General features: G+C 42.6%; 1 protein-coding gene across 1 annotated transcript in view; it reads right to left on the reverse strand.

Moving 5' to 3' along the window:
- SLC39A11 (solute carrier family 39 member 11) overlaps window positions 1-15935 on the reverse strand; it is a 360418-nt gene that overhangs the window by 311390 nt on the left and 33093 nt on the right. Inside the window, exon 4 of the mRNA XM_063081195.1 lies at window positions 9901-10059. Within this exon, the coding sequence (XP_062937265.1) occupies window positions 9901-10059 (159 nt within the window). The remainder of the gene's footprint in view (window positions 1-9900; window positions 10060-15935) is intronic.

Below are 15935 nucleotides of genomic sequence, written 5' to 3' on the forward strand. Positions count from 1 at the left end.
GTAATTTATAAAGAAACAAAGTTGATTTCTTCCAGTTTCAGAACCAGCGAAGTCCATGGTCCAGGGAACACATCTGGTGAGGGCCTTCTTGGACTCTCTACAGGGTCTCATGGCAACCAGGGTGTCACATGGCGAGAAAGGCCTGGCAAGAGAGCTAACCTTCTAGCTCACTCTCCTTGTAAAGCCATCACAACCACGCCTATGACAATCCATTAAACCATCAACCCTTTACTCCATGAGCAGATCAATCCATTCACACGGGCACAGTCCTTGCTACTCTATCACCCCTTAAAGTCCCCATCTTTCAAAATACCATAAATGGATTTCCTACCCTCTTAACACTGTTACAGTAAGGATCTAGTTTCCAATACATAAACTTTTGAGGGACACACTTGACCCATAGAACCAGCCTTGTCTAGAGTGCCCACCCCCTCCAGTATAAACGTACAATGCATCTAAATCAATTCGTGCCTCCTGAGGCCTCAGTTTCCCACAGAGGGAGATTCTTGGTCTGTCTCCTCCGGGCATCCCTTCAGCTAATAATGAGATGACCAGTTAACTTTGACCAGGCCTGCCTAGGGAGAAACACGCTGCTGGGAACATTCAGTTCTCACTCTCTCCCAGCATAACATCAGAGCTGTCCCTTATGAATCAGTGGGGTAACCATCAAAAACCACACACCCTGGCAACCATGTGAGTGGGCAGATCCCTGGGGCTACATTGCCTCATCAGGCCCTAGAGGGTCCAGCCAGCTTTTGAGGCCCCTGCTCTGTTCACTCCCAGCTTCGTCTGACCCCCACAGTGGCACGTTTTTTCTGCCTCTGGACTGAGCTCAAGCCCTTGGTCAGCCCGCACCAGTTTCCTTTCTCATGTGCTCATGCGTCAACCCTCCCCTTTACAGTCAGGGCTGTCGCCAACACTACATATATAGCACCCCAGCCCCTGAGCCCCTGAGCTCACAGTGAATGTGACTCACTGCGAGTCGACTCACATTCTTAACCTCCTGAGAGCATCTCAAGTCAGATACCTTGCCATTGACATAAACACAACACGTGCACGGTCTATCAGTCAATGCTTATCGAATTCATGTTTCTCGTGCTATTCTGGCATATTCTTAAAGCCACTGAAGTTTGAAACCGTGGAATCACCCTGTATTGTTTTTTCTCCTCCATATATCCAGTCATCTGGTCCTTTTCATGCCTCTTTCTTGAAAATGTCTTTTGAATGTGCCTTCCTTTCTATTCCCATAACCTCAAGTCCTCACTGCCTTTGGGTGGAATACTGCATTAATCTCCTAATTAGTCCCTGGTCCTTCCTAATCATCCTACTGTGTGGGGTCAGATTAACCTACAACAACAGCACTGGACAATGTCACAACCTACATAAAAATGCCTAATTTCTCCCTGATCCCAAGCTCAAGGAATAACACCTCACACTGGCATATGTAGTTTGTAATTCAGAGTGTTTTAATGTGCCCTAAATTCTTGTCACTCTCTCCCATAACATCCTTAACAAAATGCTACTTGTAATCACACTTCTACATCAAGAAAAAGGTTACAGAGAGATAAAAAGAATGGGGAAAGATGGTGTTTTTCCCATCTTAGACCATGACATTACCAACTAAGGTCAATGGAGCCCAAAGAGAAGAATATGGCTATCTTGGAAGACTGGGCTCTGTCCAAATTCCACTACCATATACTTTCAGACACATGGAAAGTCACAACTTATCTGTATCTTAGTTTACCTTCTGTATCATGGGTTAATATTCACTATTCTGCCTATATGCTGTATTAAAGGAAAAATAAAATACTAGACATAATAATACGTTCAGTCGTTAGAATGTAAACTTGTGAAAATTGATTAGACAGTGTTTCTTGAAGTGAGGTCCATGGACTACCTACATTAGAACCTCCTAGGATGCTTAATAAAAATGCAGATTCCTGGGTCCCACTCCAGTTCTCCTGAATGAGACTCTCTGGATGGCAGAACTTCAGAAAGCTGCACTTTTTTGAAAATCAAATCATTCTAATGCGCACAAAAGCTTCAGAATTCAAAATCTCTGAAGGAGGACTTAATTGCTTTGTTGCAAAGAGGTGATTTTCTAAGTTTTCAGTCTCCCTGAAGTTGAGAAGAGTCAAGGCAACTTTAGCAATACTGCAGAACCCTTGAACCAAAGCTAAATCTAGTCACTTCCCCAAGAGTGTCAGACTTCAGGTGATTTTCTGAATCAGCCAGTGTCTCAGCTCTGTGTGTAGGGTTATCATCTAATTATCCTGATTCTTGCTGTCTGAGGCAACTCTCCATTAACCATCAGGATCAAGAGACTAGCTCCCCACTGGAGTGCCTGCTAATTAAAAGCCTAAAAAGAATGTCCGTAGCCAGAATACAGCAAAGATTGTAGAAGCAGATATCAATACTTGCAAGAAGAAAAGTAGAAACTTTGCTTAAAAACACATGTAGCTTCTTCTTATAATGACCTTACAAATTAAACCACATTCACTTGAAAGGCAAAGAGGACTGGAAGGAAGAGAGAAAAGCGAAAAAAAAAAACAAAAAAAGATGAGGCTAAGAACACCTGCAAAGAATCTAAAACAAGGGCCGGCCTGTGGCTCACTCGGGAGAGTGCAGTGCTGATAACACTGAGGCTGTGGGTTCGGATCCTATATAGGGATGGCTGGTTTGCTCACTGGCTGAGCGTGGTGCTGACAACACCAAGTCAAGGGTTAAGATCCCCTTACCGGTCATCTTTTAGAAAAAAAAAAAAGAATCTAAAGCAGATGTTTCAAATTAATTCCACTGTGACTTTCAGTTTTAGTCTTGATGAAGTAATAAGTAAACCACCACAAAAATGGGTAAAATATATGAGCCCACAATTTTTCAGGGATTGGACAATAGACTGTGCAGGGCTATGATCCTTGTAAGAAGAGAAAAATCAAAAGGTATCAACATTCACTTGAGCGTTCCACATGGGAGCACTTTTCAAACTGTGGCATAAAGAAATGGAGTATTATGGTGAGGAAAAAAAGACTGAAATTCAGGACTGCTGAGGCAGCTGGAATTTGTAGAGCTGGGTACCACAGAGGAGGAAGCTGCAGAAAGAAGAAATTTAAGAATCTGCAAAGGGGTATCTTTGAGCTGCTGACTAAGTACTTAGCTGTGCATGTGCAGAGTGAAATGCTGTGGGGCCTGGAGGAGAGTCATTTCTCGGGGGCAATGAGCTGAATGGAGATTCCAGAGGTCACGTGGTACTGAAAGGCACTGGAGTTCCAACTATTCACAGTGTACAGATCTCACTGTATACCCCAGTCATTCAGTTAAGACCCTAAAGATCATCCTTAAGGGTACAGCTATTCTGGCCCTAGAGTAAAAGCTACTTTATACCCATCCTAACAAAACCTAAAATGAAGTCTTTGCAAGATCAAGTTGAATCATCAGTAAATTAGCCACCTGTTAGAATAAAATAAAAAACTCTTTAAGATGACAAAATCCAGTCTCTCAACAATATAGCACTGACAATGTCCAACATGAAATCAAAAGTTACTAACCATGCAAAAAGTCAAAAAATATAATATATAACAAAGTTGGGGAAAAAAAGTCAATAGGAATGGACTCAGAGTTGATAGAGGTGATGGAACTAGTAGAAAAAGAGTTTACAACAGCTATTATAAATGGGTTCAAGGATTTAAAAGAAAAGAGGAACACAATGAGTGAGCAGATAGTAATATCTCCACAGAAAAATAGAAACTATTTTGAAAAATAAAAAGGAGCCAAAGAGAAATACTAAAACTGAAAAGTTTATTATCTAAAATGAGAAATCCTTGGATGAACTAAATAACAGACTAGACACTACAAACAAATGGATCAGTGAACCTGAAGAACCAATTAATAGATACATTCAAATAAAAGCACAGAGAGAAAAAGATGTAAAAAATAAGCAGAGTCTCAGTGACCTACGAAACATTATTAATTAATCTAACATGCATTTGCAGAGTCCCAGAAAGAGAGCAGAGGAAGAATAAGATTTAAAAAAAATTTTTTTTCTAAAATTTGAGCTAATATTTTTTCTAAATTTGATTTTAAAAATATCAATCTAGACCCAAGAAGCACAATTAACCACAAGAATAGGGCTACTGTTGCTCTAGGGTAAAGGCTACCCATCCCAACAAAGCTTAGGACCAAGCCCTGGAAATAACAAGCCCTGTGCCACCAGCATGTTAACTGCCTGCCATAACAATATTCAAAACTCCTTAAAGGATGACAGTAAAATTCAGATTCTTAACAACATAGAAATCACTATATCCAGCATACAATACAAATTACTATACATGAAAAGAAGCAGAAAAATGTGACCCATAACTGGGAGAAAAAGCAGTCAAGAAAGATCAACAAAGAAAACCACATGAAGGTACATCGTAGTCAAAATGCTGAAAATTAAAGATAAAGTCTTAAGAGCAGCCAGAGAAAAAGTCACATTATATACAAGAGAACAATGTTAACTTCTCATCAGAAACAAAGTAAGCCAAAAGTCCTTGGAATGTCCACCTTAAAGTCCTAAAAGCAAAAACTGTTAACCTAGAATTCTATATCCAGTGAAAATATTCCTCAAATATCAAAGGCAAAATAAAGACATAGTCAGATAAATAAAAACTAAGCGAATTTGTCACCAGCAGGTCTACACTATAATAAAAGTTAAAAGAAGTTCTCCAGGTGGAAGAAAAATGATCCCAGATGAAAATTTGGGTCTACATAGGACTACTACTGAAAAGCACTGAAAATGGTAAATATGTGGGTAAATATAAAATACTTTCTCTCACTTTAAAATTTATTTCAAAGACAATTGATTGACTGTTTAAAGCAAAAATAATAGGAATGTATTAAAGATTTTATGACATATGAAGAAATAAAATATATGGCAAAAATAGTACAACAGACCAGAGACAGTTAATGGCAGTGTACTGCTCTAAGGCTTATGTGTTACACATGAAGTGGTAAAATGTTAATTCAAGGTAGACTGTGATTAGTTAAGGATATTATAATCTCTACAGCAACCACTCAAAACCTAACACAAAGAAATATATTTTAAAATCCAGTAGAGAAAATAGAACACTAAAAATTATTCCATTAACCCAAAAGGAGGCACAGAAAAAATAAATAAAACAGATGGGATAAAAAGAAAATAAATAATATGATGGTAGGTTGAACCTAATCATATCAATAATTACATTAAATGTAAAGTGATTAAACATTCTAATTAAAAGATTGAGATTATCAGACAAGATAACAAAGTAAAACCCAATTATATATTGTTTTTTAAATATTAAGACACAGATAGGTTAAAAGTATAAGAATGGAAAAACATATACCACGCAAACACTAATAAAAGGAAGCTGGAGTGGTTATATTAATATCAGACTGCAGGAAAAAGACGATTATCAATTTAATTTCTTTGAGAACAAAAGTTCTCATTTTTCCTGCTATCTAGAGAGGTGTCCATTCAGAGTTGTGCTTGGGAAATTTTCACTGTATCCAGAGCATTCTCTCTGCCATGTGCAAACACAGCGAGAAGGAGTCCACCTGCAAGCCCGAGAGGGCCCTCGCCAGGAACTGAATGGGCCAACACCTTGATATTTTCTTTTGCTTAAGCCACCCAGACTATGGTATTTTGTTACAGCCACCCAAGCTGACTAGAACAGCAGGAACGCACTTAGGTAGCATCTGCCTTGATTTTATTGTTTGCTTTTATTGGCGGGGGGCTTGGGGGGTTGTTTATTGTTGTTGTTGTTGTTGTTGCTGCTGTTATTTGGCTGACTGGTGCAGGGATCAAACACTGGACCTTGGTGTTATCAGCACCATGCTCTAACCAACTGAGCTAAATGGCCAACACTGCCTTGACTTTTACATGAAGCAATATTTCTAAAGGAGAACAAGTGAAATCTGAAAAGAACCTGCGAGAATTTCTGCTTCAGTTTGAATTACTGTTGCCACTGAAAACCCAGACTGTTCTCTAGGAACTCTGGCCATCAAAATGCTCTGAAATTTGCTGCAATCGCTGGAACCAAAAGCATTGCTTGGTGTGTCATGCTTGGAACCGTTCACTGGCCAGATCCAGGCTATTCTTTTGAATTTACTGATCCCAGGGCTGGATGCCAGCTTCTAACAGAGGCAGCTTCTGTTAACCTGGCCACAGTCACCCTCTGCATTGTGTAGACACTAACATCCTATGCAACGAGGGAGCTTAGTCAGTGGGGTCTGACATGGTGGATGCTGACCTGAAAAGTCATCTGTGTGTGTGAGTGTGTGCATACACATGTTCATATGTGTGCATATGTGAGCACGTGTTCATATGTGTGCATATGTGAGTGTGTATGTGAACATGTGCATATATGAGAGAATGTGTGTGTGTGCATGCGCACACATGTGCCATCTTCTGTGACCACTTGTGGGAAGACATCTTATCTCCACTTCTCCAGAGATCCAGAAAAGACAGAAAAGAGCAGGCTACTGCTGAAAAGGCAGTGTCTAAGGAATCTGGGGTGAATGACCGTCCCAGCTCCCAAACCCACTCTTCTGCAACCTGAGGTCACAGAGTGCTCTGACGGTGGGCAGGTGACCCCTGTGCCTATTCAGCAGGTCTCCAACAATGACAAGGGCCATCCTAGAGGGAACACTGGGCTGAGGATGGCTGAAGAGCACTGCCTGTCACTGGACCCCTCGCCTGCCCTCTTCCCAGACCTAGCAGTCTGCACCTTCTTACTATGCCTGAGTCTTCCCCTCTTACTAAGACACCATTTGGCAAAGCCTCTATAAATCCCTGTCGGTTCACTTCCAATGAGCAGTTAACTGCACGAGCCTTCTCTACTTTATTCCCAGGTAAATAAATGAAAATAAATACCCAGTTCGGAGAGCGACTTGATGCATCTGAAGTTAACAAAGGCACAACGGCTTCAACCTGACAGGCTGTTATGAGTAAAACCCTTTTCATGAGCAATATTTCGCTTTGACTCCAAAGGGAGACAAATGAGTCTGAAAGGCTGGACGCACAGAAATGGAGTTAAAAATGAATAGTCACGTGTTAACTGTTTCCTTCCCACCAGCCCAAGAGGTTTGCTGCCCCTCGGGTCCTGAATATACAACCAGGTTGGGGGCTCTGATGTCCCTAGGCACTGGGACCTGTGCTTGAACGGCGGCCGTAGGCAAGGATTCAAGTCAGCATTGCTACAGAATCCGACATCTCTGCCCTTTCTGGACTTCTGCACTTGCTTATTTCTCCAGGTGAAACAACACAGAGACTGATTCACTTCTGTTTACCCCATCAAATTCCAAGCACTGTTGCAGGGAACAGGAAGGAGAGCCTGGGGTTTTCTGCAGACAGGCACCCCTTTATCCCGGGGCCTATTCCAAAGGATGGGAGCCCATTAGTCAGAACTGCAGCCAAAGCCTTTTGTTCCACCTACTTCATCGTGTTCCTGGGGCCACCTGCTGAACAGTGGGGCTTTGCCATAAGGTGGACTGAACTGGGAACTGAAAAGATCTGGAGCTAAGTCTACCCATAGAACTTTCCATAGCCTTAAGAGCTACTGGTTCATAAATTCCAAGAAAAGCGAACATACTGAAGACAAATCCTAGCCCCTGAGAAGACCGTATCCCCTGTAGGTGCTCAGTCAATACCGGACAACCACAAGGACACAAGATCAAAACCCATAAACTCAGACTCTACAAGGCAACTTCCATAGATCCAAACTGTGGCCTTTTTCAGGTTTGGTGAGCAAATTAATAGAGAAACCAAAGGAAACCTTTAGCTAGGCTTAGAGGGAAGGTCAGCAGACCATTTCCAAGCATGACTCTTTCAACATTTGTATTCAATGACTGTAGCAATTAGAAATAATTCTCATCTATTTATAAAATCTTCTAAGACAAATTCCCCTTCTCACGTCAATGGCAGGAATTAATTTCTTTTCAAATGTCCTAGATCAGATGTTTACTGTTGGGCTGCTCTTTCTGCCAATCAGTGAGGTTCTGGGCCTTGTTGGTCATTACATCTCTTTCTGAGGTCCTGCCTCCCCTCCCCAGACAGTCACCCCCCACTCTCCAGTCATTCCTGATTTTCTGCACAGTCTATCCAGGACTTTGCCCTGGGATCTTCTCCATATTCAAAGCATATTTAAAACAAACATAAACCAAAAGATTAAAAAAAGGACAGCACAGTACAAATTGGCCAATGACTATTTACACTGCCCAGAGAAAGCCCCTACATTCAGGCAGCTGATCAAATACACCTGACACCACCCCCACCCCCAGTACCAGTAGAAATGACCCATCATGATTGTAAAGAGCCCTCTGCAAGAGACTCTCTTTGAAGCCCAGTTGGGCTCAGGTGAGAAGGGCAGAAGGGGACCCAGCAGGGGCTCTGCAGAGTGGCTGAGCCAGATTTCTGTCTGCTATTCAGGAGTTAAAGCCACTGGCCACAAGATCTTCCTGCCGGGCAAGTAGAATATACTCTGACTGCAAGTTCCCCCACAATCAGGGTGGATTTGAGAGCAGAATGTGCCAGCCCACACTGAGGACCTCTGGAAACTACTACCGCTCCAATATATTCCACAGCAAGGAAGCCAAATGACCAGAGTTCAAACAAACAAACAAAAACATGACAATGGTCTTTCCTCTAAGACAATATCACAACTGTCCTTCCAACCATCACACCCACCTGTCTGGTCCCGAGGATAGTCGTTCCATAACACGAGCAGTCAGTTTCTCATTAGACCCAGGGACTAGAGGCCCGGTTCCTAAGAAGTCCTTCTCTTTCTCCAGTAGGGAATTTAAGGTAAGAAAGGTGGCAGGTAGGCAGGGAAGAGAACCTCACCTACCTCCTGGGGTGCACGTCCGTCGACTCCAGTGAGCCTGACTTACACCTGCCTCATCGCGATCCTACAGAACACACGTCCTTCGGCCCCACTCTCCCCTTTACAGTTCTTCCTTTACCTCCTCCTTTTCTTTCTCCCTTTTTTTAAAGCACCAGCTCAGGGGTGCTTCTGCCCACCTCTAGGACTGCTGGGGCACAGTGTCTGGTAAGGGTGCCTGTGCCTGCCACACGTTGCTATTGGCATCGACCCCTCTCCTCTACTGACAGTAGTGCATGCAGATGGCGAGGTTGCAGCCATGGCTTGTGGTGACGATCACATGGCCTGAACTTGGCTTTCTCTGCTCGGCCATCACAGCTGTACTTTGAGCTGTGGTTCATACTGTGATTCTCTGTAAGCAAGTACAAGCTCACTCCCATGCTCACCAGCGCTATTTCAGCCAAAAAAAAAAAAAAAAGCCTAAAATCTCCAACTCATCCCCAATTCCAGTGCCTTTTTAAACTCTTTACTTCACAATCCCTCAAGGGAGTTATCCTCAAATTGCAGGAAGGAAAACTGGGACAGAGGGAAACACAACCAATAAATGGCAGAAGTGAGCTCAAACCCAGAGCCCCGTCTTCCCTCCTCACACTCCTATCACCCTTGCTGATGTGATGCTCAGTCAAAGGTCTTACGCTATAGTTTGGTGTGTGGTCATCTCCCTGATGCCATCATAAGCTCATTAAGGGTCATGACCACCCACTTCTCCCAGTTCTAGGTCCCATCTCTACAGCACAATGTCAGCTACACTCTACATGTTTAATGAAATCTGATGTCCAAAATCTGAACTTACCAAAATGTAAATAAGGGCATGATGAGTCATATGACCAAGAGATTATTTTCTTTAAGGAAGAAATCACCATTGAATTTTCCTTGTCATCTGTTTAGACATCACTGGCTACTTAGAGACAGTAACATGTATATCGAGTTTGAACAGAAATAAGTCTATTGCACAGAGCTGGACGTATGCTGATACGACAGCCCAGAGTAGAGCAGTACTCACCAGGTGAGGCATCAGGAGGTCGGCCAAGTAGACGAAAGCAGCTCCAAGGGTGAAGCCAACAGCCACAGGGAAGAAGGCAAAGGCACCAAAGCCCCCAGAGGACGTGGCCATCTCAACTGCTGGGGCCAGCAGAGACCAATAGGAAGCTGCTAACATGACCTACAAAAGCCACCATAGCAACAAACCATTAAAGCAATGACAGCAGGCTTTCCAGGAGGGGATCTCTGTTGATCTCAATGGCCCAAACTGAACCCTACAATTTCACATGTGTTAGGCATTTAATACCAGGTGTTTGGTACTGTCCCAAGCCAAAATGCCACCCCCAGAATTCCTGGAACTAATATTGTAAGGACTCAACTTTGGGTGGGTCTGAGTTGACCTTGGGAGGATGGAGTCTAGTTTGCTGTCATCTAGCCTCTAATTTAGTGGTTCCCAACCAGAGCTGATTTTGTTCTCTGGGGGACACTTGGCAATGTCTAGGGACATTTTTAGCTGTCACATTGGGAACAGAGTAGGGAGAGCTTGCTATTGGCATCTAATAAGTAGAGGCCAAGGGTAAATATCCTACAATAAATATCCTGGTAAATATCCTACAATGCACAGCATAGCCCCTGATGACAAAAAATTATCTGGCCCCAAATGTCAGGAATAACATTGCTGAGAAATCTTGTTTTAATAGAATACAGAGATTCCCAACTTAAGATGGCTTGACTTTATTTTTCAGCTTTACAATGGCACAAGACTGTCCCAATTTTGATGTACTTCAAATTTTGAATTTTGATCTTTTCCTGGATAGCAATATGCACACAGTACATGAGATATTCAACACTTTCATGTAAAATAGGCTTTGTGTTAGATGATTTTGTCCAACCATAGGCTAATGTAAGTGTTCTGAATACATTTAAGGTATGCTAGGCTAAGCTATGATGTCTAATAGGTTAGGTGTATTAAATGCATTTTGGACTTATGATATGTTTAACTTATGATGGGTTTATCAAGACATAACTCCATCATAGGTCAAGTGACATCTGTACTTCTAAGACAAACTGCTCAGTACTTCATAAGCTCACTGCATTATAACACAGCTCTAATTATTACAAAGTTCTTCCTTATGTAGGTATTTTAACCTATTAGCCCTAGGAATGCTCTCTAGAGAACCAAAGAATGAATCTCTTTTCTGTGACATGTGACAGCCTTTGAAATATTTGAAGACAACCAGTAATGTCATATTGGTCTCATCAGTTAATTTTCTTATCACTAAAAAGGAAGATAGAAACCAATATTTATTGATCACCCACTATTTCCAGGGACCAAACTTTACATTTGATATATTATTTTATCATCACAACAACCCAGGGAGGCAGACGTTGTTTTCTATTGCTATTTGTAGATAAAGAAATTGAATCTCAAAGTAATAAGGTAATTTGCTTAAGGTCACATAGGCAATAAGTGTCAGATCCAGGAAACTGACCAATCGGGATCATAACCAAATCAATGAGGGGAGAAACTGGAAGAGAAAAAATAAGGCTGTTCTCAAATCTCAGCAAGGTCAATTTGACAAAAGATTGTCCTGTGCTAACCAAATTAAACACTCATCTGTGGCCATTTACTCTTATAGATGTTGTGACATCTTCTTACCTGGCGTATACCCATTTCCCATTGTAACTAGATGACAGTCATCACCAACACTTAAATTGTTGAATGGGTTTCTAAAAACTACTTAATTTTGCCTTACCTTAAAAAAAAATCTGCATCACTCATCTCCAAAATAATGTTCAGAATGACAGAACCACGTATTACAACAGCAACAATAAAGAACATATCCATACATAAATCCATGAATTCCCTTCTGCCAGCCATCATTCACACACAGCCACCTGCTCTGGGCCAAATTCATCCCCCAAAGTCTTAGTGCCACCCACAGAAAACTGCACCTGCCTCCGAGGCTCCCAGGAAGAATGAAAATGCCTCATCTCAATAGGATGGGAGCTGCAGTTGACCAGTTCAACCTCATGAGCCAGTGTATTAGTCTGTTTCTGTTGCTTATAACATAATATCTGGAACTGGGTGATTTATAAGGAAACAATATTTATTGCTTACAGTTTCAGAAGCTGAGAAGTCCACAGCAAAGGGAGCACATCTGGTGAGGGTCTTGGTGATGGCGACAGTGACCCAGGGGTCTTACACAGCAGAAATGGTGGAGCAGAGAGAACTTTTCTCATGTGCTTTTTTTTTAAAGCCCTCAAAACCATAGCCTCGACTGCCATTATTAATCCATTCACTATGGCATGGTACTTGCAATCTAATCACCTCTTCAAGGCCCCACCTTTCAACTACCAAGATAGGATTTCCCACCCTCAACAGTTACAGTGGGAATTAAGCTTCTAATACATGAACTTTGGGGGACATAATTCAATCAACCCACAGCAGCTGGGCTGTCAAAAAAGACCATCGAAGGAAGCCTGAGGGCTCCTCCTCCCTGCCACAGCCTAATCCATCCCTTTTCTAGGCTTTGTCTGATTAGCTTTGTAATTCAATAGCCCTTAGTTGCTGCCACTAATGGTAGACTCCCCACTGATGAGGAAGGACCTGCCTAGAGGCACAGAGAAGGAAAGGACTTTGTTCCTCTTTTTAAACCTGACCTGTCCAACAACCACTCTTCCTGCGTGTTTCAGGACCTCTCCTACAGTCCCACCTTCAATGACCTTAAAACCATATGATCCAGGCAAGGCCATTCACTTATCCTCTAAACCTTCCCCACGCCCCTCCCGTGACAAGGAAATACAGCGTCTGTGTCAGCATCATGTGAGGTACTTCCAGCCTCTGCTCTCATGTTCACAAAGGTCAGTCTCTTCTGCCAATACCCCTATGCATCACCGAGCACCAACCTTTCTCCTACCCCTGCATGTGAGAAGCACACAATGTTCTCATAAACAAGTTATTCAGCATGAGGCAAAAGGGACGTGCCTTTCAAGGAAGGCATGTTGGGATCTGAGATGATTGCAATGGAAAAGAATCCCAGATGGTTTGGGTGGGCCCCTCTTTGAGAATCATGGTGCTTTCTCTTTCCAATCAAATCTAGGATCCGGTTGTATTTTCTTCATTTCTTTTCCTTGCCAGCCTCCTTGCCTCCAATGGAAAATGACCAAAGAACAATCTGGAAATGGAATTAGGTTGCCTGTCTAAAATATTAGTAGGGCCCTCAAAAAAGTTATTGAAAGGGCATGTGTGGGAGACAAGATGACCATATCCCAATCCCCCAAACGTGGGAATATTTCACCTTCCATGGCAAAAGGGCCTCTGCAGATGTGATTAACTTAAGAGCCCTGAGATGGGAATATTATCCTGAATTATCTGAGTGGGGCCAATGGAATCACAAGGGTCCTTAACAAGGGAGAAAGAAGGGTCAGAGTCAGAGAGACTGGAAGATGCTGCATCACTGGCTTGAAGATGAAGAAAAGGTCACGAACCTAGAAATGCAGGTGGCCTCTAGAAACTGAAAAGCCACGGAAACAGATTCTCCTCCAAAACCCCTAGAAGGAACACGGCCCTGCTGCCACCTTGACTTCATCCCAGCTAAAACCATTTTGGACTTCTGACCTCCAGGACTGCAAGATAACACATTTGTGTTGTTTTAAGTTACCGCATTCGTGGTAGTTTGTTACAGCAGCAACAGGAAACTAATACAGCACATAAAGGCATACATTACCATTTTTAACTTTGCTTTCTAGAGCATTTTTAGGTTCACAGCAAAATCGAGTGGAAACTACAGAGAATTCCCATATTCCCCCTGTCCCGACATACACACAACCTCCCCCACCATCAACATGCCACACAGTGGTACGTTTGATAAAACAGATGAACCCACATTGACACGTCATTACCACTCAAGGCTCACAGTTTCCATTAGAGTCCACTCTTGGTGCTGTACATTCTGTGCGTTTTGAGAAATATATAAAGATATGTATTTGCTATTATAGTATCATACAGAATAGTTTCACTGCCCTAAAAATCCTCTGTGCTCTGTCTATTCATCCCTGTTTCCCCACTGACCCCTGGAAACCCTTGATCTCTTTATTGTGTCCATAGTTTTGCCTTTTCCAGAATGCCATGTAGTTGGGATCATACAGGATGTACATTTTCAAATTGGGTTCTTTCTTTAGTAATAATGCATTTAAGGTTCCTCCATGTCTTTTCATGGCTTGATAGCTCATTTACTTTTAGCACTGAATAATATCCCATTGTCTATTTGTACCATAGCTTGTTTATCCACTCAGCTACTGAAGGACATCTGGGTTACTTCCAACCTTTGGCAATTATGAATAAAACTGCTATCCGTGTGCAGGTTTTTCTGTGGACAGAAGTTTTCAATTCATTTCGGTAAACAGATACCAAGGAATATTATTATTGAATATTACAGTAAGTATTACTTTTTAATGATCCCCCAACAGCAATGGCTTGCCCGAAACTCTCAACACTAGCAAAGTTCCTTTACATGGCAGAAGTTTTTTAATCTGGGTGTAGTGCCATATTAACTAGCTGATACAGGAGCAGAAAGTAGTGTATCTGATCAGCCTCAGCTACCCCAAAGAAGCAGGGCCTGGAAGGGGTAGGCCACAGAGGTGGGAGTGCTGGGCCCAAAACTTCAGGGAATGGGCTCCCAAGGCAAGTCTTGACAGCCGGTGGTGCCCTTATGACCCAAGATGGCAGATAGCAAAAGTCCTCCTACAGCTGTGACCCTGTTTATAAAGGCAAAAACATGGGCTGGCAGGGCCACCCCTGAAGACACAGATGCAACCATGAGGAGCTGACGCTGGGTACCTTCCTTTTCCCCACCTTTGTCTATAAAAGGAATGCATAATTAGGTTTCAACACACATGGCAGGAGCCTCATTGTATCCCCAAAGTCCTTTTGCCTCTTTATTCCCCAAAATAAAATGAAAAGCCCAATCAACCAAACGAGCCAGGGGAAAGCTTGTGTGGGACCCATCCTCCAAGCTAGATGTCGCTGAGAACAAAAGAGCTCGATTTTTGCTATATAACAGAAGAGGCTTGAGGGAGTGAGTATTTCAGTAACAACAACAAAAAACTCCTGCAAAAGAGCTAAGAAGGAAAATTTTTTTTAAAACAATTGAATGTCTAACTCAACCATTGGCTGGTTTGGTAGGTCTGATGCCCAGCTCAGAAATGTGCATGTTGGACAACAATTCTCGGGCAAGCTGATGTCTGAGAAACTGCTGCTGTTCCTCCTCCGCTCCTTCCCATGCCCAGGGCTCGCTCTCACCTTAGCTCTCTTCTTCACACTCTCCCTTGCATCTCGGCCACTACCATGACTTCAACTTCCATCTCGACAGATGCCCCAGTGGATGAATAAAGGAATGACTTGAGTTAATTAAAAAATTGATCTTGAGCTTGTTCACAATTGCCAAAAGATGGCAACAGCCAAAATGTCCATCAGTGGGGAATGGAGAAACATTCCATGGAAGAGCCACGAAAAGGAGCCAAGTACTGTTGCATGCTACACTATGGGTGAACCTCAAAATTATCACGCCAAGTGAAAGAAGCCAGACAAAAAAGGGCACATATTCTACGATTCCATATATATGAAATACCCAAAAAATGCAAATCCATAGAGACAGAAGGCAGATTAGTGGTTGACAGTGACGGTGGGGGTGGGGAAAGGGGAATGACTGCTTACTGGGTATGGGGTCTCCTTTGGGCATGATGCAAATATTTGGAAGTCATTAGAAGTGATGGGTGCACAACATTGCAAATGGACTAAATGCCACTGAATTGTATATTTCAAAGTGGTTAATTTTATGTTAGGTAAATTTTACCTTGATTTTAAAAAAAAGTCGAGGTTGGCCTAACTAACTGTGAGGACCCTGTCTTGTATTACTGCCCCCCGCTGTGTGCTGAGCCCTCCAGCCCCCTCACCTTCGCCCCAGCCCCTCCACCTGTGACAATGCCAAAACATCAAGACCCATCTCATATGCCCTTTCTTCCAAGCATCCTCTGCACCCATCTCATATGCCC

This window comes from Cynocephalus volans, chromosome 16, assembly GCF_027409185.1.
Source record: "Cynocephalus volans isolate mCynVol1 chromosome 16, mCynVol1.pri, whole genome shotgun sequence".
Taxonomy (NCBI): domain Eukaryota; kingdom Metazoa; phylum Chordata; class Mammalia; order Dermoptera; family Cynocephalidae; genus Cynocephalus; species Cynocephalus volans.